The sequence below is a fragment of the Pseudoliparis swirei genome, chromosome 17, assembly GCF_029220125.1.
Source record: "Pseudoliparis swirei isolate HS2019 ecotype Mariana Trench chromosome 17, NWPU_hadal_v1, whole genome shotgun sequence".
Taxonomy (NCBI): domain Eukaryota; kingdom Metazoa; phylum Chordata; class Actinopteri; order Perciformes; family Liparidae; genus Pseudoliparis; species Pseudoliparis swirei.
Window position 1 is genome coordinate 7,629,176 of NC_079404.1, and position 27,065 is coordinate 7,656,240.

The window sequence follows — 27,065 nt, forward strand, 5'->3', positions numbered from 1 at the left end:
TCCAAACGTCCACAGACTGTTACAGTACACTTTAATGCATGGAGAGCAGTTGATCTCCTCCACATTGACAGACGAAGGCAATTACAGAAGCAAGAGAAAGGGGAAAGAAAAGAAAAAATCAGGCCACTGTTACTCCAGATCATTATCCTCCATCAACAGCCTTTCTAAATAGCATAAAAGTACGGCTTGTCAAGATGATGTCTCAAAGAAAGAGGAAGGGGGGGGAAAGAATATACTACCTTAGCTTCAAATTAGCTCTGCTTGGCTTGGCCGGTGCTCCTTAAACGCATCATAGCACTGCAGCAGCAGCAGCCCAGAGTACGAGGAGAGGCCAGGCGGACTGCCAGGCGGACTGCCAGCCCTGCACTGTTCAGCTCTCCTCAGCCTTCCCTTCCACTTTGTGTAAAAGGCTTTCCCATACACACCAGTAACTCCAGTATCCCCGGCTTGTCTATAATAGTCACAGATAACTATGTCTTCGCTAACAGCAAGTTACAAGAATAGGCCAAAGGCAACATGTAACGGCATTTTTGTGCTTCAGTAAGTGGAGACAAGGGGCTGCATAGTAATGTCCTGGTTTAATGGTGTGCATAATTCAAAAGTACAATCTGAACTGAACTATGAGACAAAATAGTTCCCTGTCAAGGATATTAAAAAGAAAGTATGATGTTTATTTAACGACGCTCTAAAAACACTCCAACGCCTCTGATTTGTTCCTGCGCGACGCTAAAAAGATTTTGACTGTTGAAGAATAACATCTGAATAATACATTTTATCTCACCACTTGCATATATACATATATACACACACATACACACTGAAAATATAACTGCAAATGGCCAAAGTTGTGTTACAGTTTTTAGACCACATATTTTCAGCAAAGCAAACTCTTTATTATCTGATTTATGGATCAGTGGAAACCCAAACAAGAAAAACATCCTCCTCCCAGCGTGTTTGTTCAGCACTTTTAAAAACACAATGACAGACTACAGACCATGAACAGACTTTCTAATTTGTCTCACGTCAGTGAGCTAGCAACATGAAAGGAACCAACTAAAAACAGACACTTTCTCAATTGATAAAGGGTTGTTTAGCAGAATGTTCCTTCCTGTAAAAAGGCTGATAGCCAGAAAACGTGTACATTCCCGTCAGTACTGTACACAAAGCAGAATAGGCCGTCTCAAAACAACCCAAAGCCACTCTGTCAAAACAGCAAAGGACACGTTTTTCTTGTATTTTTAGATCAATTAATTTGTGACACTAAGGCAGTGGTTCTCAAACTCAAACTGTCGCGTCCCACTTCGGAGGGAGAAAAATGTTCACGCCCCACCACCCGAACAAAATTGTAACTAAATTGTAGACGCTTAATTTTATTGAAATAACAACTTTGCGTGACTCCTCCATCTGTGCTTTTTCAAATAATAGAATAAAGAAAATTGCATTCACTTTTAATTAAACCAGATTGCTTCATCAGACAAAACAATGTAAATGAAGTTGTGCAAAAAATAACTAATATTTGGCAAATAGCTTATTGTGGCTGCAATTAACATGTTTGCACTGGATATATTTTCAAGACAACAATAAGTGCAGCATGTGAAAAACTAATCAAAACAAGTTCAAATATATGGCGAGTTTTACACTAAATATCTTTTCAAAACAATAACGTGCCAAAACAAAATGTGTGCAGATATGTGTGAGCCATCAAGTTGTATCAGTATTAGTTCAAATTCACTCATATTCTGAGGGGAATCAATCTTCCCTTGATCAAGTCGCCTGTCCCACATCTCAACTTCAGAGTGAAACCTGACCTCATCTGCAGCTGAAGAAGCTGCTGCTCTCTGCCTTGAAGATGAAGATTGAATTCATTCAGCTTTCCAAATATCTTACTGCGAGGCCAATTTCATTAGACAATCTTATAAAATAAATGATAAACTGAGTCTACCTTCTCTTTGCAGAATGTGTGTATGGATATGTATCCAATTTCAATTGTACTGTCCTGTAAGACATATGTCATTATATGACGGCTGTTTAATGTCTCTGAGCTCAAAGACTCAACGACACGTTTCATCCTGAGAGCCATCGAGCTTCGCTGTGAAACAGCTGAAGGCTCCGGTCTCCTCAGAGTGAAAACAGTGGTTCTTTTTATGAAATTGATCACGCTGATAGCATCACAACCTTATTTAATTCACGGCACATCTAGCCCTTCTGTGTATGACGCAGTATGTCCATTGCTCATTGGAGACACTCTTGATCAGCGCGTACAAGCCCTTCCTTTTCCCTGCCTTGGTCTGCGCACCATCTGTGATGTCACAATCGCGCATGCGCAATCGGAACCCGTTAACACCGAAATCGTAATGTAAATATTTACACGTACTTTTGGAATATGTGAAGTTCTCCGCACTGCCCCCCGCGCCCGACCTGTAATACCTCGGCGCCCCACTTGAGGGTCGCGCCCCCATAGTTTGAGAACCACTGCACTAAGGAAATAATGATCAAGGGAACTTCCTTACAATGTATAATCTATTGAAGCAACCTGTTGTTCATGTCGGTTTGACTAGCACGATCAACTGAGAGTTCCGCCTACAATGAGGGAGCACTAAGAAAATAGAGAGTCGATCCGAACTAGGGCTGCAACAACGAATCGATAAAATCGATAAAAATCGATTATTAAAATAGTTGGCAACGAATTTCATTATCGATTCGTTGTGTCGCGCGATTATTACGGCGCTCAATAAGTCACGGAGTATAAACAAAGTTGAGTTGAGCGCGGAGCGGCGCAGGGGAAACCAGAGCGGAGGGAGAGACGAACGCTGCGTTGTGAGAGCCAATCAGCGCTGAGCTGCTCCTCTGTTGATGAATCTAATTGGCTGCTGCTGCTCACGTGGCGCTGGATGCGGAAGTCATTCACGTAGTCGGAGACATTCACGGAGCTGAGTGCGCCTACGGGTGACGTTATGAACCCAGGTACCATAGCGCTACATGTCACGACGTGTGTGGCATTTCCACAAGAGTACAACGTAGAAAACGTGGTTATTTATTCCGTGGCGGATAGTGGAAAATATTTTTCCACGGAGAAAGGCAACGGAGATAAGCCACGACGCCACTCGCTGTGAGCGCTGCGCGTGGAGACAACATTTAACGGAGCGGAGCAGCGCGTGAGCTCTGATCGTGCGCTCTTTTAATGAAGTATCGAGACTAAAAATATGCTAAATCACATCGTTTTTAACGTACTGGTACTTTGTTAGTATCGCTACACCGTGCAGCGTGACAGCAGCAGATGTAGCGGACTAACATTCAAGCTAAACTAACTTCCCAAACGCTGTCGACATCTGAACGCTGATTGGCCGAGGACGACTCGTCCCATCAAATATGTTTTATTGCAAGAGCACCACTTCACATTTTTCCGCGTCTCACTGCAATCTCAACGGCAGCGGGCCAGGTGAAAAAATAATAAATCGGAACGCGTCTCTGATATTGTTCAGGGGCGGTCCACATGGGGACCACTGCTAAGGAGAGTAAAGCGCTGTCAGTCTGTTTGTGACGGGTTCATCCACATGCTGACCAGTGGACAGGGTCCATCCACATGCTGACCAGTGGGTCTCCAGGACCTTTCCATGACTTTAAACCAAATTTCCATGATTAAACATTTTGTGAAAACTCTGTCTATACGTGACAAAGTGAGAAGATGTAGTATTTAAACTAACAATGAGAATTCCAAAGCATACCGTATATATACCGTGTAAATTAACATTTGAATAAAACAAATTTGCATTACTTTTCCAAATATTTTGGGATTTTATTTTTTCAATTACTTTTCTAGGCCTGCTAATAGCCATTTAAAACTCCATGACTTTTCCAGGTTTTCCATGACCGTACGGACTCTGTTTTGAATAAAGGGTTGAAAATTAAAGTGTTTTTGTTTTTTTATCCGATTAATCGATAAAATAATCAACCGATTAATCGATTATCAAAATAATCGTTAGTTGCAGCCCTAATCCGAACCATGCAGTGGAAAAAAGAAAAGAAAAACATCATGCTCAACAACCGTGCAGAGGCAGTGTGAGTGCCCTGGTGAGGTTAAGTGAAGGATGTACCGACTTCAGCAGCAAATGCATCCACCCACACAAACACACACACAAACACCCTAAAGCTGAGCACTTTACGCCACATCTGTCACAGCTCTGCTTCATTTTACTTGGCAATTACAATCGACCGCCATCAGAAACAAGTCAACGGGCTTTTGCGCTTTAAAACAACTCATGCGATGGCCGCTTGCTCCTTGGCTCCCCCAGGGTCGATTTGAGAGTCAAAGGACGCAGATGTTTGCAACGGGGGTTTCGTGCAGTATTGTCCTATATTTTGTGACGACAGGTTTAATTTACTGTACTCCAATCTCTATTTACTTATTAATAGTCATGAAATAAATTATCTTGAGAATAATACAAGAAATACACCAATTATATGGGAAATAATTCCATCCTTCAAATCAACTCATATCTTAAACATTTCATTTGGCAGGCTGGTTCATTTATAGACAATGCTGTATTTATGTGTTTATATGACACCTCTTAGTGTGTCACATTTTGATTAATTCCATACCTGACAGAGGCGTTGTTGCTCAATGAATGAATAGACAGTGTAAAGGCATGCAGTCAGGACTGTGGATGTGTCACCCACACCCAGACCTGTCTGCCTATCCAGACAGGCACATTCTGTTTCGCTACAGTAGGAAGGAGGTATGCACATCGGCACAAACCAAATCCCCTCTTATCTCCCATTGGAGGCTGGCTGTGAACACAGAGGTCAGCTGTCCTGATTGTCCAGGCCCACTGAGGGGGACACAGAGCGAGTTAACCCCGTGGGTCACGACTGGTCCGTGGACCCAGTGGCAATCGGGTTAATGACTGGCCAGTACTCATTCTCTCCATTGTGGCCCAGTGACAGACACGTAGACAAAACATGCAAGGAGGGTCAGCAACTTTCGCTGGCCTTTTTCCCCATAACATTCCTGATACGGACACTAATGAGTCCCTAAGGGAACAAAAGTTGCAGACATAATTAATTTTGGCAAATGCACCTTTTTTTTTTGCTTACGGATCTGATGAGTAGTATTTGCACTTCTGTTCACTGCGCAGAAATGCCTCCATAAAACTAGTCACACCAGGAACAAGAGTTACATGACTCATGGATCTTGTGCAAAACCAGAAGGCTGTGTTTGCCTCCATTTTGGGGTAAGGTGGCGATCGCAAAGATTTTTTAATCTTTGCCAATTAGACAATAATCGTCGTCCTTTATAAACTGAGATGACCAACATTTGCCACCACCAAATTTTTTTCTTGATTAATGATTTTCTTTCAGATGACCGTGTCGACTGTCAGGGCTCCATCTGGAGACTGTGATTGTATCCGTCTGACAATAATGCGTAATGATGGAATTCAGCGCAGACCTTCATGAGGTTTCAAAAAGTCTTCGTAAAACAGCAAGGCCCAATCTGGTCCAAGCACTTCATATGATTTGTTTTCCCTTCCATCCATCCATTATCAATACCGCTTCATCCTCATTAGGGTCGCGGGGCGCTGGAGCCGATCCCAGCTGACATAGGGCGAAGGCAGGGGACACCCTGGACATGATGATTTGTTTTCCCACTGACCAGAAATAATATCTAATACGTGGATAGAACATATTTTTCATCATCTGCACTGCAGCAAAAAAAGGACATGGCATCTATTGCTCCGGTCGAAATTATTGTCCATTAATAGTCTAGCTCCACATGAGGCGGCTCACACCTTTATATTCCCTTCTGACCCCACATAACACCGACTCTGCGATGCTCAGCTGTGTGTCACCAGAGGTTGACAGGGGAACTCAGCAGCAATGGCGCGATGAGCATTTGACTTCTGCCACTATGGCATCTGCTCCATCCAGCAGCTTCCCCTCCAGCCATGGCACCATTTTTTTCCACTCAAATGCGCCTGGCTTGACAGCAAGCCACTGGATCAGTGAGTGGCAAGATGGTGGGAAACTAAAGATACAAGATGTACAAGACACAAGTGACAGGCTGGCGTGGCAGCTATTTTAGCCATTTATACTGGAGATAATAGCATTTACGAATACCATTAACATACACTTCTGAATAGTAACCATGAAGTTGTTCAATGGATCCGCTTCTCCTTTAGAGAAGCATCCTGTTTCTCGGTCGGATTTGTGTACCTGTTTTGTACTCGCTTTTCTATACAACAGAGAAAAAAAGGAAAAGCATAACTTAATGTAATGCCTTTCAATGGCAGGCATTACATCTGACCAAACACAGCGTCCATCTGCATCTAATCTATGCCGCTTTGAAAAGGCTTAATCACTTCAGTAGGATTCAGATTAACCAAGGACACATCGAGATACAAATACAATACATAAACAAAAAGCGGCACAAAAGGACGGCAATCCACATATGTCTTTAAGAAACACTCCACAGGCTTTAACATCTCATTTGTGCATATCACATAAAGAGCAGAAATATGGAGCTGTGAGCGGCTGTTGGCATCTTCCTGTGGTTCCCTGAAATGCATGCTGACATACGGCGTAAGCGAGCCGTTAAACACGCTTTCTTGAGGCCATAACGCATGACAATTCCTATAATGTGCAATGAAGTCAAAAGTGGCCTGAAAAGTACCCAAAGTGCGGACCTTGGAGCAGTTAAAGTTAGAGATGCACCGATCAGGTTTTTTGTGCCGATCACCGATCACTGAAATCAGTATCTGCCAATCACCGATAATACCGATCACCGATCACTGAAATCAGTATCTGCCGATCAGATAATACCGATCACGGTGTCGATTGAAGCATTCTATTTATTGTGGAGCATTATTGCCTAGGACTATGAGGAAATACATATATAAAGCAACTCAAACATGAAAGAAATTACAGATTTCTTGAAACATTTAGGACTTTTACTTTGAAAAATGTCCTAATTGATACATTAAAATTGTTTGATTGCTATTGTAGGGGATTTCAGATATGTATGGAACACATCTGCATTATTCATTTCCTGGAACTCTTGGGGAAATCTATATACCGACTTTTTAACATACAAAAGTCTGACTTATTTTATAAACTCTTCCTTGGTACAGTAACATGTTTTAATGTTAGCATAATTTAAGCTAAATCTCAGAAACGATCTATAAAGATACATCAGTTCATTGTTTACTTTTATATGCTAGTGTATGATTTGTCGACATCTTATTTTGAAAAACAGATGTTGTTTCACGTGGTTCTTTCCGCTAACTTTGCAAAACCGGATGTTGTCACATAAATCCTTCCGCTAACGTTATCAAAACCCTCGCGCGCTCCTGATCGAATGCGTTTACCGTGAGCATCAGTCTATAGGGGCAGACATGTGAGTGTCGGATGAGTTGACCCAGAGATTCAACTCGGGGGACGGGGACGCCGCTCGGTGCGTGAGGATCCCCTCGTGGACCTCTCACTCTGCGGCCCTCGCCGGGCGCATTTTCTCCATTGCGATGCGCCGCGATTGAAACGTCTGATAGTTCTCGCAGATGTTACGTCATCTGATCGGCCGTTTTGATCGGCCGTTTTGAGAACGCCGAACAAAACCGATAATGGCAATATCGGCCGATATGGATCGGCGCCGATCAGATCGGTGCATCCCTAGTTAAAGTCACAGGATCCTTTGGGAGTCGGGTTTGAAAATCACTCTGAAAATCGTATGGGAGGTTGACTGTTCATCCCAAACTAATGGGAAGTATTGCTGCCACTGATGAGGCACAAAGTTCTGGAGCTCTTAAAGGGATCACCAACGTTACAAATCTAACCGATGTTTCAAATCCAGAGAGAGAGAGAGAGAGAGAGAGTTTTTGTCAAGCACCCACACATCCACCATAAACAGACCCCTGGTGGAACGGGAGACCAATTCATAAAAAAACATCGACCTATAGACGGCATCTGCGCTTTCCCCGACGGTGATGAGTGGCTTAAATCTGTCCATAAATCCAGACTGCAATCACAACAAAGGCTGACAAAAAGACGCAGGAGAGAGTCTGGCTCTCACAACAGGAGCAGGCAGCATGTGATTCCCTGTCTGCTGGTTGGTTTGTTTTGAAGCAACAGGATTTGGTTGGGAGGCCGACTGAGAGTCCGGGCTAGGCAGCCAGGCGGTCATCCCGCTCAGACCTGACCAGACCAGCTTCCTGATCCTTGTCACATGCATGTGGTGTGGGATCGGTTGGAAAGCAGGTGCGCCACGTGGTTTGGAGAAATGCATCACTCTAACAAACGTGGTCTGAACTTGGGCCCTATTTCTCATCGTGGCTCAAAAAAGTCGATCAAATGTTCTATTATCCCGCTTAAATTAACGAGATGATTGACATCAGGCTATCTCGGTTTCTTAAAGGCTGATCCGCCCTCAAACTGTCTTGTTAATTTGAACCAGACGTCAGTCCTCAAGATGATTGTGTGTGCCTGTCCAACTTCAAAAGGGGGAAGCATCGATCAGCGAAACCATAATTTTATAATGGCACAAAGTCAAATAAACTGAAAGGAAAATACTTTTTTTCTCCACTGAGGAGCAGGAGATGATCATGAATGCATATGAGGAATTCCAGACCATAATCATGAACATCTAACACCGCTTTCATTATCTCCACGGAAACAGGTATACACCCACGAAAGAAATAACCACTTGTTCTGCTTTATACTTGCTGTGGAACTCCCACAAACGGCAGAACATCAAACTCCCTCGTGTATGGGTTCATAACAATATCATATACAGGACTGTGTCAGAAAATTAGAATATTGTGATGAAGTTCTTTATTTTCTGTAATGCAATTTAAAAAACAAAAATGTCATGCATTCTGGATTCATTACAAATCAACTGAAATATTGCAAGCCTTTTATTCTTTTAATATTGCTGATTATGGTTTACAGCTTAAGAAAACTCAAATATCCTATCTCTAAATATTAGAATATCATGAAAAAGTATACTAGTAGGGTATTAAACAAATCACTTGAATTGTCTAATTAACTCAAACACCTGCAAGGGTTTCCTGAGCCTTGACAAACACTCAGCTGTTATAAATATTTGTTTTTACTTGGTCTGAGGAAATATTAAAATTTTATGAGATAGGATTTTAGAGTTTTCTTAAGCTGTAAGCCATAATCAGCAATATTTAAAAAAATAAAAGGCTTGCAATATTTCAGTTGATTTGTAATGAATCCAGAATGCATGACATTTTTGTTTTTTTAATTGCATTACAGAAAATAAAGAACTTTATCACAATATTCTAATTTTCTGAGACAGTCCTGTATATAATTATACATAACATCACCGTAGTCACACCGCCGATAACTTTCTGGCGACTACGTCTGAATAACTGGATGAAAATCCTCTTTATTCTCATCCATTATCGCCTGTTTATTCATGAATCTACTTTCAACGCGTTCGGTTTGAAAGCAGCATAAGTGTTTGGGAAATGTATCAGATCATTTTAAGTCCTCATTACCCCAATCAATCCGATTATATTTCTTTAAATGTGCATGCTAGCAGTCCGCTTAATGGCTCAACTCTTCCAGAAAAAGTAGATCATATATATGTATATACCTGATGTGGAGATGACCATATAGAATAGGAGTGTTAATATGTGTGTGTGAATCTGTGTACGGGTCAGGGAACATAATGAACACATCCAGAAGTTTCTCAAGGCTAAATAAACTTTATGAACAGCTTGGCATAGAGCGGCTTTCCTGATATCCTGCATCGCCAACACTGTAAAACAATGTACAACACTTTACACAAATTTACAACAATGTACCACAATGTACCACAATGTACCTCTTGCACAAAAAAATGAGGCTCTGCATACGGTCTTTGAGTTAATGCGGCTGCAGCGTGTGGTGTTCAACTTGGCTCGAGAAGGTCTGTAAATAAATTATTCTTTGTGGGCAGAATGGATAGTGCTCATGAAGGAAGTCATCATGACGTGATGAGAACGCTCTCCTATAAAACTCTAATTTAACTAATATCGCTGCTTCATCAATGAGGAAGTGAGCTCCATTTCCTCCTGGTGGCTTGGCCAGATTATCCAGCTCGACTGAATGAACCTGCGCTGGAGCAGGTTCACATTTTTTGATTTGTTGCTATGGTGATTTTTCCAAACTTGCTTTGTGGAACTGAAAAGCCTCGCTTGTGTAATCTCATCCTCGAAATGATCCCGCTAACTACATTAGCCAGGTATGAGAAATAGGGCCCTAAAGTCCAGCTGTTTGTTTTTTCTCCCCTCTAGTGTTTTCCAAATCATGACCAGTCAGCAATTTGGTAGCAAAGCACCGTGGAACAGAGACAAAAAACAAGGGGAAATCACAAGGTAACAGTGGGGGAGAGACAAGAAGGCTGAAACAAGCCACTGCTGTTAAGTAACTTCCCAATCCTTAAGAAAGACCCCAAACAGTGCTGTGTTATGGTAATGTCTTTGCAGGCAAACCCAATGGCTGTAACTCGAGGGGCGTCTCCAAGCCCACGAGGCCAAGAAGACATCCTAACCAGCTCTGCAATGACTGGATACAGCCTCCGGACATGTCACAGGAAGCCGCTCCTCTGCCAATCATGACAGGTGTGTTATTCTTCATCTGAGCACACATTGTGCTCAGTAACTATTTTGAAAGACATATTTATCCAGCTCAATTGCACTTGTTAGCCATAGAAATAGATGAGAAAATGTTCTTCTTCGGGGCCCTGTCTGCTGCGCTGTACCGATGGCAGAATGCAACAGAACTTTAAGACTTTCCTGGCACTGTCATTATTGGGGCCCAGGCAGCCTCATTTTCATCAACAATAGGGAAGATCATGTCTTAGATCTACCTTTCATCTATATGTAAAAAGTCTGTCCTCCTTCTATAATGTAAGAAAACACGACAATTCCAACAGAAAAAGTAACAGTGGGAATCAGTCAATATCAAGATTGGGTGCAACCATATAATGAGGCACGGCATGAACTCAAACTCAACTGTAAAACAGACAACGGCTAATATGAATGTTTGTTTGGTGACGAGAGAAAATGAGCAGATTAATAGGGTTGATTTTGGCTTCAGTGCACAATAATAGCAAACCATTCACACATCACTGCAGCTGTCTTAATGCCCACTCAGAGAACTAGTCATTTTCCTCCCTGACATGCAAACCTTAAGCCAAACATATATAGCGTGAAAAGGGAAAATATGTTAAATGTTATACCAGGCAATGAACATACTGGAGTGATCTTAAATGCCTACTTAGTTCGGCACAGACTCACAGAAAACTGATCTTTCCCAGATGTGAAAACCCTGTGAAATCTAATGGCGTCTTATTGATTTTCAACAATTTAGGAGAAAATAACTTGTTATGCTTGATCTGTTCAGATGGGAGCTGTGAAGCCACGGGGACAGAAATGCAGAGCACAGAGAATGAAACAATGGAAACTTACATTGCCACTCAAGAGCACTTTGTTGTTGTTTCTGCAGCTAGCCAACGGCATGAGGGCCTGTTTGTTTCCCCTTTATTGGGAAGTTGGTTATTGTGAGGCTAAATTTCCTGCAAGAAGACAGCAAAGGATATAGTGCTGGAAAACAAACATGATTTCACTTGTTTAGAGCTCATTTGTATGTTGAATAGGCCACAGGAGCAGCCAGTAATGAAGCAAGAATGAGCATGCTGTATACAAGCAGGCTGCCACATTTTAAAAACAAGTCAGAGGTTAAGGGAAATTGTTCCTTGTCTGTACAAACTGATAAGCTCCCACTTCTGGAAAAAGCAAACTCTTTATTATCTGATTTATGGATCAGTGGAAACCCAAACAAGAAAAACATCCTCCTCCCAGCGTGTTTGTTCAGCACTTTTAAAAACACAATGACAGACTACAGACCATGAACAGACTTTCTAATTTGTCTCACGTCAGTGAGCTAGCAACATGAAAGGAACCAACTAAAAACAGACACTTTCTCAATTGATAAAGGGTTGTTTAGCAGAATGTTCCTTCCTGTAAAAAGGCTGATAGCCAGAAAACGTGTACATTCCCGTCAGTACTGTACACAAAGCAGAATAGGCCGTCTCAAAACAACCCAAAGCCACTCTGTCAAAACAGCAAAGGACACGTTTTTCTTGTATTTTTAGATCAATTAATTTGTGACACTAAGGCAGTGGTTCTCAAACTCAAACTGTCGCGTCCCACTTCGGAGGGAGAAAAATGTTCACGCCCCACCACCCGAACAAAATTGTAACTAAATTGTAGACGCTTAATTTTATTGAAATAACAACTTTGCGTGACTCCTCCATCTGTGCTTTTTCAAATAATAGAATAAAGAAAATTGCATTCACTTTTAATTAAACCAGATTGCTTCATCAGACAAAAACAATGTAAATGAAGTTGTGCAAAAAATAACTAATATTTGGCAAATAGCTTATTGTGGCTGCAATTAACATGTTTGCACTGGATATATTTTCAAGACAACAATAAGTGCAGCATGTGAAAAACTAATCAAAACAAGTTCAAATATATGGCGAGTTTTACACTAAATATCTTTTCAAAACAATAACGTGCCAAAACAAAATGTGTGCAGATATGTGTGAGCCATCAAGTTGTATCAGTATTAGTTCAAATTCACTCATATTCTGAGGGGAATCAATCTTCCCTTGATCAAGTCGCCTGTCCCACATCTCAACTTCAGAGTGAAACCTGACCTCATCTGCAGCTGAAGAAGCTGCTGCTCTCTGCCTTGAAGATGAAGATTGAATTCATTCAGCTTTCCAAATATCTTACTGAGGCCAATTTCATTAGACAATCTTATAAAATAAATGATAAACTGAGTCTACCTTCTCTTTGCAGAATGTGTGTATGGATATGTATCCAATTTCAATTGTACTGTCCTGTAAGACATATGTCATTATATGACGGCTGTTTAATGTCTCTGAGCTCAAAGACTCAACGACACGTTTCATCCTGAGAGCCATCGAGCTTGGCTGTGAAACAGCTGAAGGCTCCGGTCTCCTCAGAGTGAAAACAGTGGTTCTTTTTATGAAATTGATCACGCTGATAGCATCACAACCTTATTTAATTCACGGCACATCTAGCCCTTCTGTGTATGACGCAGTATGTCCATTGCTCATTGGAGACACTCTTGATCAGCGCGTACAAGCCCTTCCTTTTCCCTGCCTTGGTCTGCGCACCATCTGTGATGTCACAATCGCGCATGCGCAATCGGAACCCGTTAACACCGAAATCGTAATGTAAATATTTACACGTACTTTTGGAATATGTGAAGTTCTCCGCACTGCCCCCGCGCCCGACCTGTAATACCTCGGCGCCCCACTTGAGGGTCGCGCCCCCATAGTTTGAGAACCACTGCACTAAGGAAATAATGATCAAGGGAACTTCCTTACAATGTATAATCTATTGAAGCAACCTGTTGTTCATGTCGGTTTGACTAGCACGATCAACTGAGAGTTCCGCCTACAATGAGGGAGCACTAAGAAAATAGAGAGTCGATCCGAACTAGGGCTGCAACAACGAATCGATAAAATCGATAAAAATCGATTATTAAAATAGTTGGCAACGAATTTCATTATCGATTCGTTGTGTCGCGATTATTACAGCGCTCAATAAGTCACGGAGTATAAAAAAAGTTGAGTTGGGAGCGGCGCAGGGGAAACCAGAGCGGAGGGAGAGACGAACGCTGCGTTGTGAGAGCCAATCAGCGCTGAGCTGCTCCTCTGTTGATGAATCTAATTGGCTGCTGCTGCTCACGTGGCGCTGGATGCGGAAGTCATTCACGTAGTCGGAGACATTCACGGAGCTGAGTGCGCCTACGGGTGACGTTATGAACCCAGGTACCATAGCGCTACATGTCACGACGTGTGTGGCATTTCCACAAGAGTACAACGAGAAACGTGGTTATTTATTCCGTGGCGGATAGTGGAAAATATTTTTCCACGGAGAAAGGCAACGGAGATAAGCCACACGCCACTCGCTGTGAGCGCTGCGCGTGGAGACAACATTTAACGGAGCGGAGCAGCGCGTGAGCTCTGATCGTGCGCTCTTTTAATGAAGTATCGAGACTAAAAATATGCTAAATCACATCGTTTTTAACGTACTGGTACTTTGTTAGTATCGCTACACCGTGCAGCGTGACAGCAGCAGATGTAGCGGACTAACATTCAAGCTAAACTAACTTCCCAAACGCTGTCGACATCTGAACGCTGATTGGCCGAGACGCGACTCGTCCCATCAAATATGTTTTATTGCAAAGAGCACCACTTCACATTTTTTCCGCGTCTCACTGCAATCTCAACGGCAGCGGGCCAGGTGAAAAAAATAATAAATCGGAACGCGTCTCTGATATTGTTCAGGGGGCCGGTCCACATGGGGACCACTGCTAAGGAGAGTAAAGCGCTGTCAGTCTGTTTGTGACGGGTTCATCCACATGCTGACCAGTGGACAGGGTCCATCCACATGCTGACCAGTGGGTCTCCAGGACCTTTCCATGACTTTAAACCAAATTTCCATGATTAAACATTTTGTGAAAACTCTGTCTATACGTGACAAAGTGAGAAGATGTAGTATTTAAACTAACAATGAGAATTCCAAAGCATACCGTATATATACCGTGTAAATTAACATTTGAATAAAACAAATTTGCATTACTTTTCCAAATATTTTGGGATTTTATTTTTTCAATTACTTTTCTAGGCCTGCTAATAGCCATTTAAAAACTCCATGACTTTTCCAGGTTTTCCATGACCGTACGGACTCTGTTTTGAATAAAGGGTTGAAAATTAAAGTGTTTTTGTTTTTTTATCCGATTAATCGATAAAATAATCAACCGATTAATCGATTATCAAAATAATCGTTAGTTGCAGCCCTAATCCGAACCATGCAGTGGAAAAAAGAAAAGAAAAACATCATGCTCAACAACCGTGCAGAGGCAGTGTGAGTGCCCTGGTGAGGTTAAGTGAAGGATGTACCGACTTCAGCAGCAAATGCATCCACCCACACACAAACACACACACAAACACCCTAAAGCTGAGCACTTTACGCCACATCTGTCACAGCTCTGCTTCATTTTACTTGGCAATTACAATCGACCGCCATCAGAAACAAGTCAACGGGCTTTTGCGCTTTAAAACAACTCATGCGATGGCCGCTTGCTCCTTGGCTCCCCCAGGGTCGATTTGAGAGTCAAAGGACGCAGATGTTTGCAACGGGGGGTTTCGTGCAGTATTGTCCTATATTTTGTGACGACAGGTTTAATTTACTGTACTCCAATCTCTATTTACTTATTAATAGTCATGAAATAAATTATCTTGAGAATAATACAAGAAATACACCAATTATATGGGAAATAATTCCATCCTTCAAATCAACTCATATCTTAAACATTTCATTTGGCAGGCTGGTTCATTTATAGACAATGCTGTATTTATGTGTTTATATGACACCTCTTAGTGTGTCACATTTTGATTAATTCCATACCTGACAGAGGCGTTGTTGCTCAATGAATGAATAGACAGTGTAAAGGCATGCAGTCAGGACTGTGGATGTGTCACCCACACCCAGACCTGTCTGCCTATCCAGACAGGCACATTCTGTTTCGCTACAGTAGGAAGGAGGTATGCACATCGGCACAAACCAAATCCCCTCTTATCTCCCATTGGAGGCTGGCTGTGAACACAGAGGTCAGCTGTCCTGATTGTCCAGGCCCACTGAGGGGGACACAGAGCGAGTTAACCCCGTGGGTCACGACTGGTCCGTGGACCCAGTGGCAATCGGGTTAATGACTGGCCAGTACTCATTCTCTCCATTGTGGCCCAGTGACAGACACGTAGACAAAACATGCAAGGAGGGTCAGCAACTTTCGCTGGCCTTTTTCCCCCGCAACATTCCTGATACGGACACTAATGAGTCCCTAAGGGAACAAAAGTTGCAGACATAATTAATTTTGGCAAATGCACCTTTTTTTTTTGCTTACGGATCTGATGAGTAGTATTTGCACTTCTGTTCACTGCGCAGAAATGCCTCCATAAAACTAGTCACACCAGGAACAAGAGTTACATGACTCATGGATCTTGTGCAAAACCAGAAGGCTGTGTTTTGCCTCCATTTTGGGGTAAGGTGAGCGATCGCAAAGATTTTTTTAATCTTTGCCAATTAGACAATAATCGTCGTCCTTTATAAACTGAGATGACCAACATTTTGCCACCACCAAATTTTTTTCTTGATTAATGATTTTCTTTCAGATGACCGTGTCGACTGTCAGGGCTCCATCTGGAGACTGTGATTGTATCCGTCTGACAATAATGCGTAATGATGGAATTCAGCGCAGACCTTCATGAGGTTTCAAAAAGTCTTCGTAAAACAGCAAGGCCCAATCTGGTCCAAGCACTTCATATGATTTGTTTTCCCTTCCATCCATCCATTATCAATACCGCTTCATCCTCATTAGGGTCGCGGGGCGCTGGAGCCGATCCCAGCTGACATAGGGCGAAGGCAGGGGACACCCTGGACATGATGATTTGTTTTCCCACTGACCAGAAATAATATCTAATACGTGGATAGAACATATTTTTCATCATCTGCACTGCAGCAAAAAAAGGACATGGCATCTATTGCTCCGGTCGAAATTATTGTCCATTAATAGTCTAGCTCCACATGAGGCGGCTCACACCTTTATATTCCCTTCTGACCCCACATAACACCGACTCTGCGATGCTCAGCTGTGTGTCACCAGAGGTTGACAGGGGAACTCAGCAGCAATGGCGCGATGAGCATTTGACTTCTGCCACTATGGCATCTGCTCCATCCAGCAGCTTCCCCTCCAGCCATGGCACCATTTTTTTTCCACTCAAATGCGCCTGGCTTGACAGCAAGCCACTGGATCAGTGAGTGGCAAGATGGTGGGAAACTAAAGATACAAGATGTACAAGACACAAGTGACAGGCTGGCGTGGCAGCTATTTTAGCCATTTATACTGGAGATAATAGCATTTACGAATACCATTAACATACACTTCTGAATAGTAACCATGAAGTTGTTCAATGGATCCGCTTCTCCTTTAGAGAAGCATCCTGTTTCTCGGGTCGGATTTGTGTACCTGTTTTGTACTCGCTTTTCTATACAACAGAGAAAAAAAAGGAAAAGCATAACTTAATGTAATGCCTTTCAATGGCAGGCATTACATCTGACCAAACACAGCGTCCATCTGCATCTAATCTATGCCGCTTTGAAAAGGCTTAATCACTTCAGTAGGATTCAGATTAACCAAGGACACATCGAGATACAAATACAATACATAAACAAGAAAAGCGGCACAAAAGGACGGCAATCCACATATGTCTTTAAGAAACACTCCACAGGCTTTAACATCTCATTTGTGCATATCACATAAAGAGCAGAAATATGGAGCTGTGAACGGCTGTTGGCATCTTCCTGTGGTTCCCTGAAATGCATGCTGACATACGGCAGCGCCCAAGCGAGCCGTTAAACACGCTTTCTTGAGGCCATAATGCATGACAATTCCTATAATGTGCAATGAAGTCAAAAGTGGCCTGAAAAGTACCCAAAGTGCGGACCTTGGAGCAGTTAAAGTTAGAGATGCACCGATCAGGTTTTTTGTGCCGATCACCGATCACTGAAATCAGTATCTGCCAATCACCGATAATACCGATCACCGATCACTGAAATCAGTATCTGCCGATCAGATAATACCGATCACGGTGTCGATTGAAGCATTCTATTTATTGTGGAGCATTATTGCCTAGGACTATGAGGAAATACATATATAAAGCAACTCAAACATGAAAGAAATTACAGATTTCTTGAAACATTTAGGACTTTTACTTTGAAAAATGTCCTAATTGATACATTAAAATTGTTTGATTGCTATTGTAGGGGATTTCAGATATGTATGGAACACATCTGCATTATTCATTTCCTGGAACTCTTGGGGAAATCTATATACACGACTTTTTTTAACATACAAAAGTCTGACTTATTTTTATAAACTCTTCCTTGGTACAGTAAAAATGTTTTAATGTTAGCATAATTTAAGCTAAATCTCAGAAACGATCTATAAAGATACATCAGTTCATTGTTTACTTTTATATGCTAGTGTATGATTTGTCGACATCTTATTTTGAAAAACAGATGTTGTTTCACGTGGTTCTTTCCGCTAACTTTGCAAAACCGGATGTTGTCACATAAATCCTTCCGCTAACGTTATCAAAACCCTCGCGCGCTCCTGATCGAATGCGTTTACCGTGAGCATCAGTCTATAGGGGCAGACATGTGAGTGTCGGATGAGTTGACAGAGATTCAACTCGGGGGCGGGGCGCCGCTCGGTGCGTGAGGATCCCCGCGTGGACCTCTCACTCTGCGGCCCTCGCGGCGATTTCTCCATTGCGATGCGCCGCGATTGAAACGTCTGATAGTTCTCGCAGATGTTACGTCATCTGATCGGCCGTTTTGATCGGCCGTTTTGAGAACGCCGAACAAAACCGATAATGGCAATATCGGCCGATATGGATCGGCGCCGATCAGATCGGTGCATCCCTAGTTAAAGTCACAGGATCCTTTGGGAGTCGGGTTTGAAAATCACTCTGAAAATCGTATGGGAGGTTGACTGTTCATCCCAAACTAATGGGAAGTATTGCTGCCACTGATGAGGCACAAAGTTCTGGAGCTCTTAAAGGGATCACCAACGTTACAAATCTAACCGATGTTTCAAATCCAGAGAGAGAGAGAGAGAGTTTTTGTCAAGCACCCACACATCCACCATAAACAGACCCCTGGTGGAACGGGAGACCAATTCATAAAAAAACATCGACCTATAGACGGCATCTGCGCTTTCCCCGACGGTGATGAGTGGCTTAAATCTGTCCATAAATCCAGACTGCAATCACAACAAAGGCTGACAAAAAGACGCAGGAGAGAGTCTGGCTCTCACAACAGGAGCAGGCAGCATGTGATTCCCTGTCTGCTGGTTGGTTTGTTTTGAAGCAACAGGATTTGGTTGGGAGGCCGACTGAGAGTCCGGGCTAGGCAGCCAGGCGGTCATCCCGCTCAGACCTGACCAGACCAGCTTCCTGATCCTTGTCACATGCATGTGGTGTGGGATCGGTTGGGAAACGGGTGCGCCACGTGGTTTGGAGAAATGCATCACTCCTAACAAACGTGGTCTGAACTTGGGCCCTATTTCTCATACGTGGCTCAAAAAAGTCGATCAAATGTTCTATTATCCCGCTTAAATTAACGAGATGATTGACATCAGGCTATCTCGGTTTCTTAAAGGCTGATCCGCCCTCAAACTGTCTTGTTAATTTGAACCAGACGTCAGTCCTCAAGATGATTGTGTGTGCCTGTCCAACTTCAAAAGGGGGAAGCATCGATCAGCGAAACCATAATTTTATAATGGCACAAAGTCAAATAAACTGAAAGGAAAATACTTTTTTTCTCCACTGAGGAGCAGGAGATGATCATGAATGCATATGAGGAATTCCAGACCATAATCATGAACATCTAACACCGCTTTCATTATCTCCACGGAAACAGGTATACACCCACGAAAGAAATAACCACTTGTTCTGCTTTATACTTGCTGTGGAACTCCCACAAACGGCAGAACATCAAACTCCCTCGTGTATGGGTTCATAACAATATCATATACAGGACTGTGTCAGAAAATTAGAATATTGTGATGAAGTTCTTTATTTTCTGTAATGCAATTTAAAAAACAAAAATGTCATGCATTCTGGATTCATTACAAATCAACTGAAATATTGCAAGCCTTTTATTCTTTTAATATTGCTGATTATGGTTTACAGCTTAAGAAAACTCAAATATCCTATCTCTAAATATTAGAATATCATGAAAAAGTATACTAGTAGGGTATTAAACAAATCACTTGAATTGTCTAATTAACTCGAAACACCTGCAAGGGTTTCCTGAGCCTTGACAAACACTCAGCTGTTATAAATATTTGTTTTTACTTGGTCTGAGGAAATATTAAAATTTTATGAGATAGGATTTTAGAGTTTTCTTAAGCTGTAAGCCATAATCAGCAATATTTAAAAAAATAAAAGGCTTGCAATATTTCAGTTGATTTGTAATGAATCCAGAATGCATGACATTTTTGTTTTTTTAATTGCATTACAGAAAATAAAGAACTTTATCACAATATTCTAATTTTCTGAGACAGTCCTGTATATAATTATACATAACATCACCGTAGTCGCACACCGCTCGATAACTTTCACAAGCGACTACGTCTGAATAACTGGATGAAAATCCTCTTTATTCTCATCCATTATCGTCTGTTTATTCATGAATCTACTTTCAACGCGTTCGGTTTGAAAGCAGCATAAGTGTTTGGGAAATGTATCAGATCATTTTAAGTCCCTCATTACCCCAATCAATCCGATTATATTTCTTTAAATGTGCATGCTAGCAGTCCGCTTAATGGCTCAACTCTTCCAGAAAAAGTAGATCATATATATGTGTATATACCTGATGTGGAGATGACCATATAGAATAGGAGTGTTAATATGTGTGTGTGAATCTGTGTACGGGTCAGGGAACATAATGAACACATCCAGAAGTTTCTCAAGGGCTAAATAAACTTTATGAACAGCTTGGCATAGAGCGGCTTTCCTGATATCCTGCATCGCCAACACTGTAAAACAATGTACAACACTTTACACAAATTTACAACAATGTACCACAATGTACCACAATGTACCTCTTGCACAAAAAAATGAGGCTCTGCATACGGTCTTTGAGTTAATGCCGGCTGCAGCGTGTGGTGTTCAACTTGGCTCGAGAAGGTCTGTAAATAAATTATTCTTTGTGGGCAGAATGGATAGTGCTCATGAAGGAAGTCATCATGACGTGATGAGAACGCTCTCCCTATAAAACTCTAATTTAACTAATATCGCTGCTTCATCAATGAGGAAGTGAGCTCCATTTCCTCCTGGTGGCTTGGCCAGATTATCCAGCTCGACTGAATGAACCTGCGCTGGAGCAGGTTCACATTTTTTGATTTGTTGCTATGGTGATTTTTCCAAACTTGCTTTGTGGAACTGAAAAGCCTCGCTTGTGTAATCTCATCCTCGAAATGATCCCGCTAACTACATTAGCCAGGTATGAGAAATAGGGCCCTAAAGTCCAGCTGTTTGTTTTTTCTCCCCTCTAGTGTTTTCCAAATCATGACCAGTCAGCAATTTGGTAGCAAAGCACCGTGGGAACAGAGACAAAAAACAAGGGGAAATCACAAGGTAACAGTGGGGGAGAGACAAGAAGGCTGAAACAAGCCACTGCTGTTAAGTAACTTCCCAATCCTTAAGAAAGACCCCAAACAGTGCTGTGTTATGGTAATGTCTTTGCAGGCAAACCCAATGGCTGTAACTCGAGAGGGGCGTCTCCAAGCCCACGAGGCCAAGAAGACATCCTAACCAGCTCTGCAATGACTGGATACAGCCTCCGGACATGTCACAGGAAGCCGCTCCTCTGCCAATCATGACAGGTGTGTTATTCTTCATCTGAGCACACATTGTGCTCAGTAACTTTATTTTGAAAGACATATTTATCCAGCTCAATTGCACTTGTTAGCCATAGAAATAGATGAGAAAATGTTCTTCTTCGGGGCCCTGTCTGCTGCGCTGTACCGATGGCAGAATGCAACAGAACTTTAAGACTTTCCCTGGCACTGTCATTATTGGGGCCCAGGCAGCCTCATTTTCATCAACAATAGGGAAGATCATGTCTTAGATCTACCTTTCATCTATATGTAAAAAGTCTGTCCTCCCTTCTATAATGTAAGAAAAACACGACAATTCCAACAGAAAAAGTAACAGTGGGAATCAGTCAATATCAAGATTGGGTGCAACCATATAATGAGGCACGGCATGAACTCAAACTCAACTGTAAAACAGACAACGGCTAATATGAATGTTTGTTTGGTGACGAGAGAAAATGAGCAGATTAATAGGGTTGATTTTGGCTTCAGTGCACAATAATAGCAAACCATTCACACATCACTGCAGCTGTCTTAATGCCCACTCAGAGAACTAGTCATTTTCCTCCCTGACATGCAAACCTTAAGCCAAACATATATAGCGTGAAAAGGGAAAATATGTTAAATGTTATACCAGGCAATGAACATACTGGAGTGATCTTAAATGCCTACTTAGTTCGGCACAGACTCACAGAAAACTGATCTTTCCCAGATGTGAAAACCCTGTGAAATCTAATGGCGTCTTATTGATTTTCAACAATTTAGGAGAAAATAACTTGTTATGCTTGATCTGTTCAGATGGGAGCTGTGAAGCCACGGGGACAGAAATGCAGAGCACAGAGAATGAAACAATGGAAACTTACATTGCCACTCAAGAGCACTTTGTTGTTGTTTCTGCAGCTAGCCAACGGCATGAGGGCCTGTTTGTTTCCCCTTTATTGGGAAGTTGGTTATTGTGAGGCTAAATTTCCTGCAAGAAGACAGCAAAGGATATAGTGCTGGAAAACAAACATGATTTCACTTGTTTAGAGCTCATTTGTATGTTGAATAGGCCACAGGAGCAGCCAGTAATGAAGCAAGAATGAGCATGCTGTATACAAGCAGGCTGCCACATTTTAAAAACAAGTCAGAGGTTAAGGGAAATTGTTCCTTGTCTGTACAAACTGATAAGCTCCCACTTCTGGAAAAAAGTAAAGATACCACAAAACAACAAACGTGAATTAAAGGGTTAAGATCAGGCGTGCCAGTCTGAGATATTTTTATTTGACCCCTACTTCGATAAATTGTTAATTAAAAATAAAAATCCACGCTGGGCTTCCCACAACAATGGAATAACCCGCAGGACGGTGGGCCTCACCTTTATTATCCATAACCGGTTGGACATTGATGCCTTTATCGCCCCCCACCGTTTTCATGGAAGCACAAATTAATTGAAAATACAGTTCTGTGCAAGGTCAGTCCAATTACCCACCACACACACATCATAGCACCACTACTACCACCAAAACCTCCATAACAAAAATATGCGACAACGTGCAGTACAATTAACAGTAAAAGAAACAAACAAAAGATTAAATATGACAGTCTGCCTTCTGGATTGTGCAACATATGATCTATTTTTGCTTCGAGTCTGGTCTATACCGGAGGCGACACGCTCCTCGATAAATAAACAAACAATGAGTCCGGTAAGTGAGTTAAAGGCACCATTAATGAACAGACACACATACTCAATATAGACTGCTACTGAAACACAATACCCTGCAGTTATTTTTTATCCGTAATTCGCAATACATGCCTCGGTGCCTGAGAGCAACTTTATCCTTCGTGTATTCACCATTGGCGCGGATGAGCTCGTGAGTTTCTCCGCCTTCCGCGGCTCTGACTCTGTGCAGCGCTCCTCACTTTTCCGCCACAGTTCTACTTTTTTAGTTTGTAGGTCGTGTCGGCGGGAGGAAATTAGGCGAACGTTGCATTCGACCCTCTTACCTCCAAGTGGGAGTGAGAGCGGCGTCCCGTCCAGGCTGCGAGGTGGGTGACCGTACTAGTTATCCCGAAAGGCTGAACCCAGTTGAAGCTGCGGTCGTCGGCCTTAGATCTCTCTCTCTCTCGGCGTCAGCCTCTACACTGAAGCGGCTCTGATCGCCGCGAAATCCGCACAGCACCTATCTGGGTGATGACAACCCGAACAGACTCCGCCCACCCGACGCCAGGAGAAATTCTCCGTGGCTCACTCTTGTCCACACACAGACCTGTTATCACAGGTTTGTTTGGTCTATGCTTGAGATACACTAATAGACTAATGTGTCAACTGCAGGTTGAAGACTAGTAATGAGCCTGTCATGTAAACTCGGTCCAGTGGCCCTGGTGCTGTTTACCATTAGCCAGTTGTAGTCCCAAGTAAGCCCTACAGTGGCACCATCTGGTGAAAAGTGGAACACATGCTCACTCAAAGTGTATATCAATACAGTTGCATCTTCATATTCATTCAACCTATGCTTCTCTCGTGTTATACTATTGCTTTCATTTCGAAACCTGTCACCCGGCACTTATATCTCTCCAGTTGTTATGTCCCCTTCTTTTTATTTTGGAAACAAACTTTCTCAATTCCCGGTATGTAAACAAGCAAAGCCTCCCAAAATATCCACAAATAAAACCAAGCACAATTTCAATTAAAAAAGTAATCAATAATCAGTGCTGTACGCGATGGTTCCCCAAAATTCAACTAAAACTACATTCCCCAGGTATCCCGGACATTTTGTGACGCATAATGCTCGCGACAGCTGTTTGTTTCCATGGAGCCGATATACACTCTATTTGCGGATTAGCTAGTTAGCTAACAGTTGTTTAGCCCGTTGTTGTTGCTGTTTTATTGTCACCCAGATGGCAGGATGGCAGGACCAGCATATAGCGATGATCTCGAGACTCTGTTTTCATTTGAGCTTTTGGTGGAATACATCCGAGTCGAGAAAGTAAGCCAAGTGTCCGACGACCTGGCTCTTGGAGTACGATTACTGGATTTCCCCACGCTGCTCGTCCATCGGCCTCAGCGGAGCGGCGGTGGCATCAAGCAGCGGGGTCAGCAGGGAGAACACGCCTTTAACCGGGGGAAGTCTTGTTTCTTCAAAATGAACGGGAACTCTCTGCATGCCAATTTGTCCAGCACCCCTCTCTATGTCATGGTATTGGATGTGAAGGAGGATATCCCCAAACTACTTGGTACCTCGCTCATCTCACTGGCGAGAGCGATGGACAGAATCCGCCAGGATGCGAATGAACATGGTGTTTCTCTTCCCTCGTCTCACGGCGAAAGGGGGGTTGTTGGTGTTTGCGACCTCACAGGGAAGACAATTGGATCAATTTCCCTGAGTTACAAACTGTTAAGTCTGGGAGTTAGTTTACTACCATCTATCACACAGACAAGTCTTAAAAGCACTAGTGTACATGGAGAAGAACATGTGTATCAAAGTAACGCAGTGAAAAGCATCCCAGAATCCATGCCCCTTGACCTTGGGAATATCTGCCCAACAACACCGGCCGAGTCTGATGCCCGCAGAGACCTTCAAAACAACAAACAATCAAATGAAAAAGCCGTAAACCTAATAAATGAGGACAAACGGGTCAGTGGCCCAGTGCCTCAGACACTTGAAGAAACAGAAAGCGACCGTGACGAAGATTTCACAATATTTTGTCCACCGCACCTCTTCTACAGTAATTCTGCAGAGGAAAACAACAGAAATGAAGGAGGGGATTGCACCTTTGCAAATTCAAACCCAGATGTATTTACATTTGAAGACACATGTTCAGAAGAAAGTACAAGTTCTCCAGTCACGGACCGGAGAACTAGACGCGAAAACCCAGAAACAAGTAAGGGGACTCCAAATGCCCTCGGCGAGGCCTTACGCCAGTTGCCTCTACTAAACGCTCTTCTTGTTGAGCTGTCACAGTTGAACGGCCCGAACCCAGACCAGCCCGCGTCTATTCATCCCAAGCTTCCTTGGATTTACGGGCCTGCTTCCACGGAGCCTTCGGTTGGGTATGGAAACGCCCCAAGAAAGGAGCACGCCGAAACGTCGCAGAAAAGCGGTCAGGGAACTGGTCCCCACTTTAAGCATGTACATTCCCCCAGACACCGTTCCACACCAGCAGTTCGGCCTGCATCTGTAAAAGTGAAAAACAAACAAGAGGAGGCTTTGTTCGAGAGGAAAAACTCTAGCAAGTCCCCCAGGAAGAGGCTTGTGTATGGCACAACTAAAACATTCAATCTGAGGCTGAAGCAAATCTCTCCTCTTAAAGTAAAACGGCGTGAATGCACAGACTTGATGCAGAATGAAGTGCAGCCAAGTCTGGCCAAAGGGAAGACGAAATCAAGTAAAAAGATTGTGAAGCCTGACAGCAGAGCTCAAAATCAGAGCTCCAGTCTGAATGAAAATGTAGAGACAAGGATGCAAAGCGTGGCAGTGGACTCTGCACTACAAGGAACTATCACACTAAAACAAAAAATCCTGCGTGGGAAAGTTCATGGTGAACAAGACAGAGACTCCCTGAAAGTTTCACAAATGACTTCCCTTTTTGAAAGAGGCTTGAAATGTATTCACGTCCCCTGTGTGGATGATAATCATGTTGCCAAGAGCAACGACAAGAAGGAGCGCCACAGTGAATCAAATAAGGTCGGGTCACAGGCGGAAGCTGACAGGCACGGAGAGAAAATTGATTCTCTGGGAAGTGGCCGACACAGCACCCCCAAATCTTCATTTTCAGACTCCAGCGGGGAAGGAAACGAGGAGGCAGACTATGCGGATGACTTTAACAGCTTTGAGCTCAGTGAGGCCTTCTCCCCTGACTCCTTGAGCAGCCCAGAGTCTCCTGTTCGCTTGGACTTCTGCAACTCCGATTCTGACCATTTCCGGAGGAGAGCAGTCCTCCCCGTGCCCATCAAAGCTCCCTGTTCTCCGCAGCGCGCTTTGAGGGCCACGCATGTTATCCGACCTCGAACCCACGCCTCGGCCCTCAGCTTCTCCTCCGAGGACGGCGACGGAGACGGGTCAGGCTCCTTGCGAACCATACGCTCCAGAAAAACGATCATGACGGACAGTGGCAGGGTGGAAGGGGGCTCTGGGTCCGACTGTTTCGTATCCTCAAGAGGTGAAAGGAGCAGGTTAGCCAAGGACAGCGGTCATTCCCGGGGATTTTCTGCAGAATCGGTATCCTCGGTCGAGGAACTGGAGGACGAGCTTGGATCTCTGGATTTCAAAAAGGAATATCGGCATATATCTGAGCTAGTGGTCAACAAACTCCCTGGTTACACGATGTAAAGTAATAAAATATATAATTCCACATTGTGGTAGCACCAACGCTAAACTAGCTCCCCTAATCCTGTGAAACGGATGAGTAGTTTTATAGTGTACAAATCCAGGGAATGTGTATCTAGGTGTATGTTTTCTTCTGAATAAAGACCAGCTTTTTGTGGAAATAGTGTGAACATTGTACGTGTTATTCATTCAGTTAATGCCTGTAGCTCATAA

General features: G+C 42.9%; 2 protein-coding genes across 2 annotated transcripts in view; one reads left to right on the forward strand and one right to left on the reverse strand.

The window, feature by feature from the left end:
- LOC130207561 (signal-induced proliferation-associated 1-like protein 2) overlaps positions 1 to 23,616 on the reverse strand; it is a 94,601-nt gene extending 70,985 nt beyond the window's left edge. Inside the window, exon 1 of the mRNA XM_056436207.1 lies at positions 23,530 to 23,616. The gene's annotated coding sequence lies outside the window, so the exon portion shown is untranslated. The remainder of the gene's footprint in view (positions 1 to 23,529) is intronic.
- Positions 23,617 to 24,347: 731 nt separating this feature from the next.
- Positions 24,348 to 27,022, forward strand: map10 (microtubule associated protein 10). Its single transcript, XM_056435686.1, has one exon. It carries the CDS (start codon positions 24,432 to 24,434, stop codon positions 26,853 to 26,855), a length of 2,424 nt encoding a protein of 807 aa, XP_056291661.1. The 5' UTR covers positions 24,348 to 24,431; the 3' UTR covers positions 26,856 to 27,022.
- The last annotated feature ends 43 nt before the right edge of the window (positions 27,023 to 27,065 follow it).

Excerpts from the sequence above, each read along its gene's own strand:
- map10 (XM_056435686.1), top strand. The coding sequence starts at position 24,432 with ATGGCAGGACCAGCATATAGCGATGATCTCGAGACTCTGTTTTCATTT.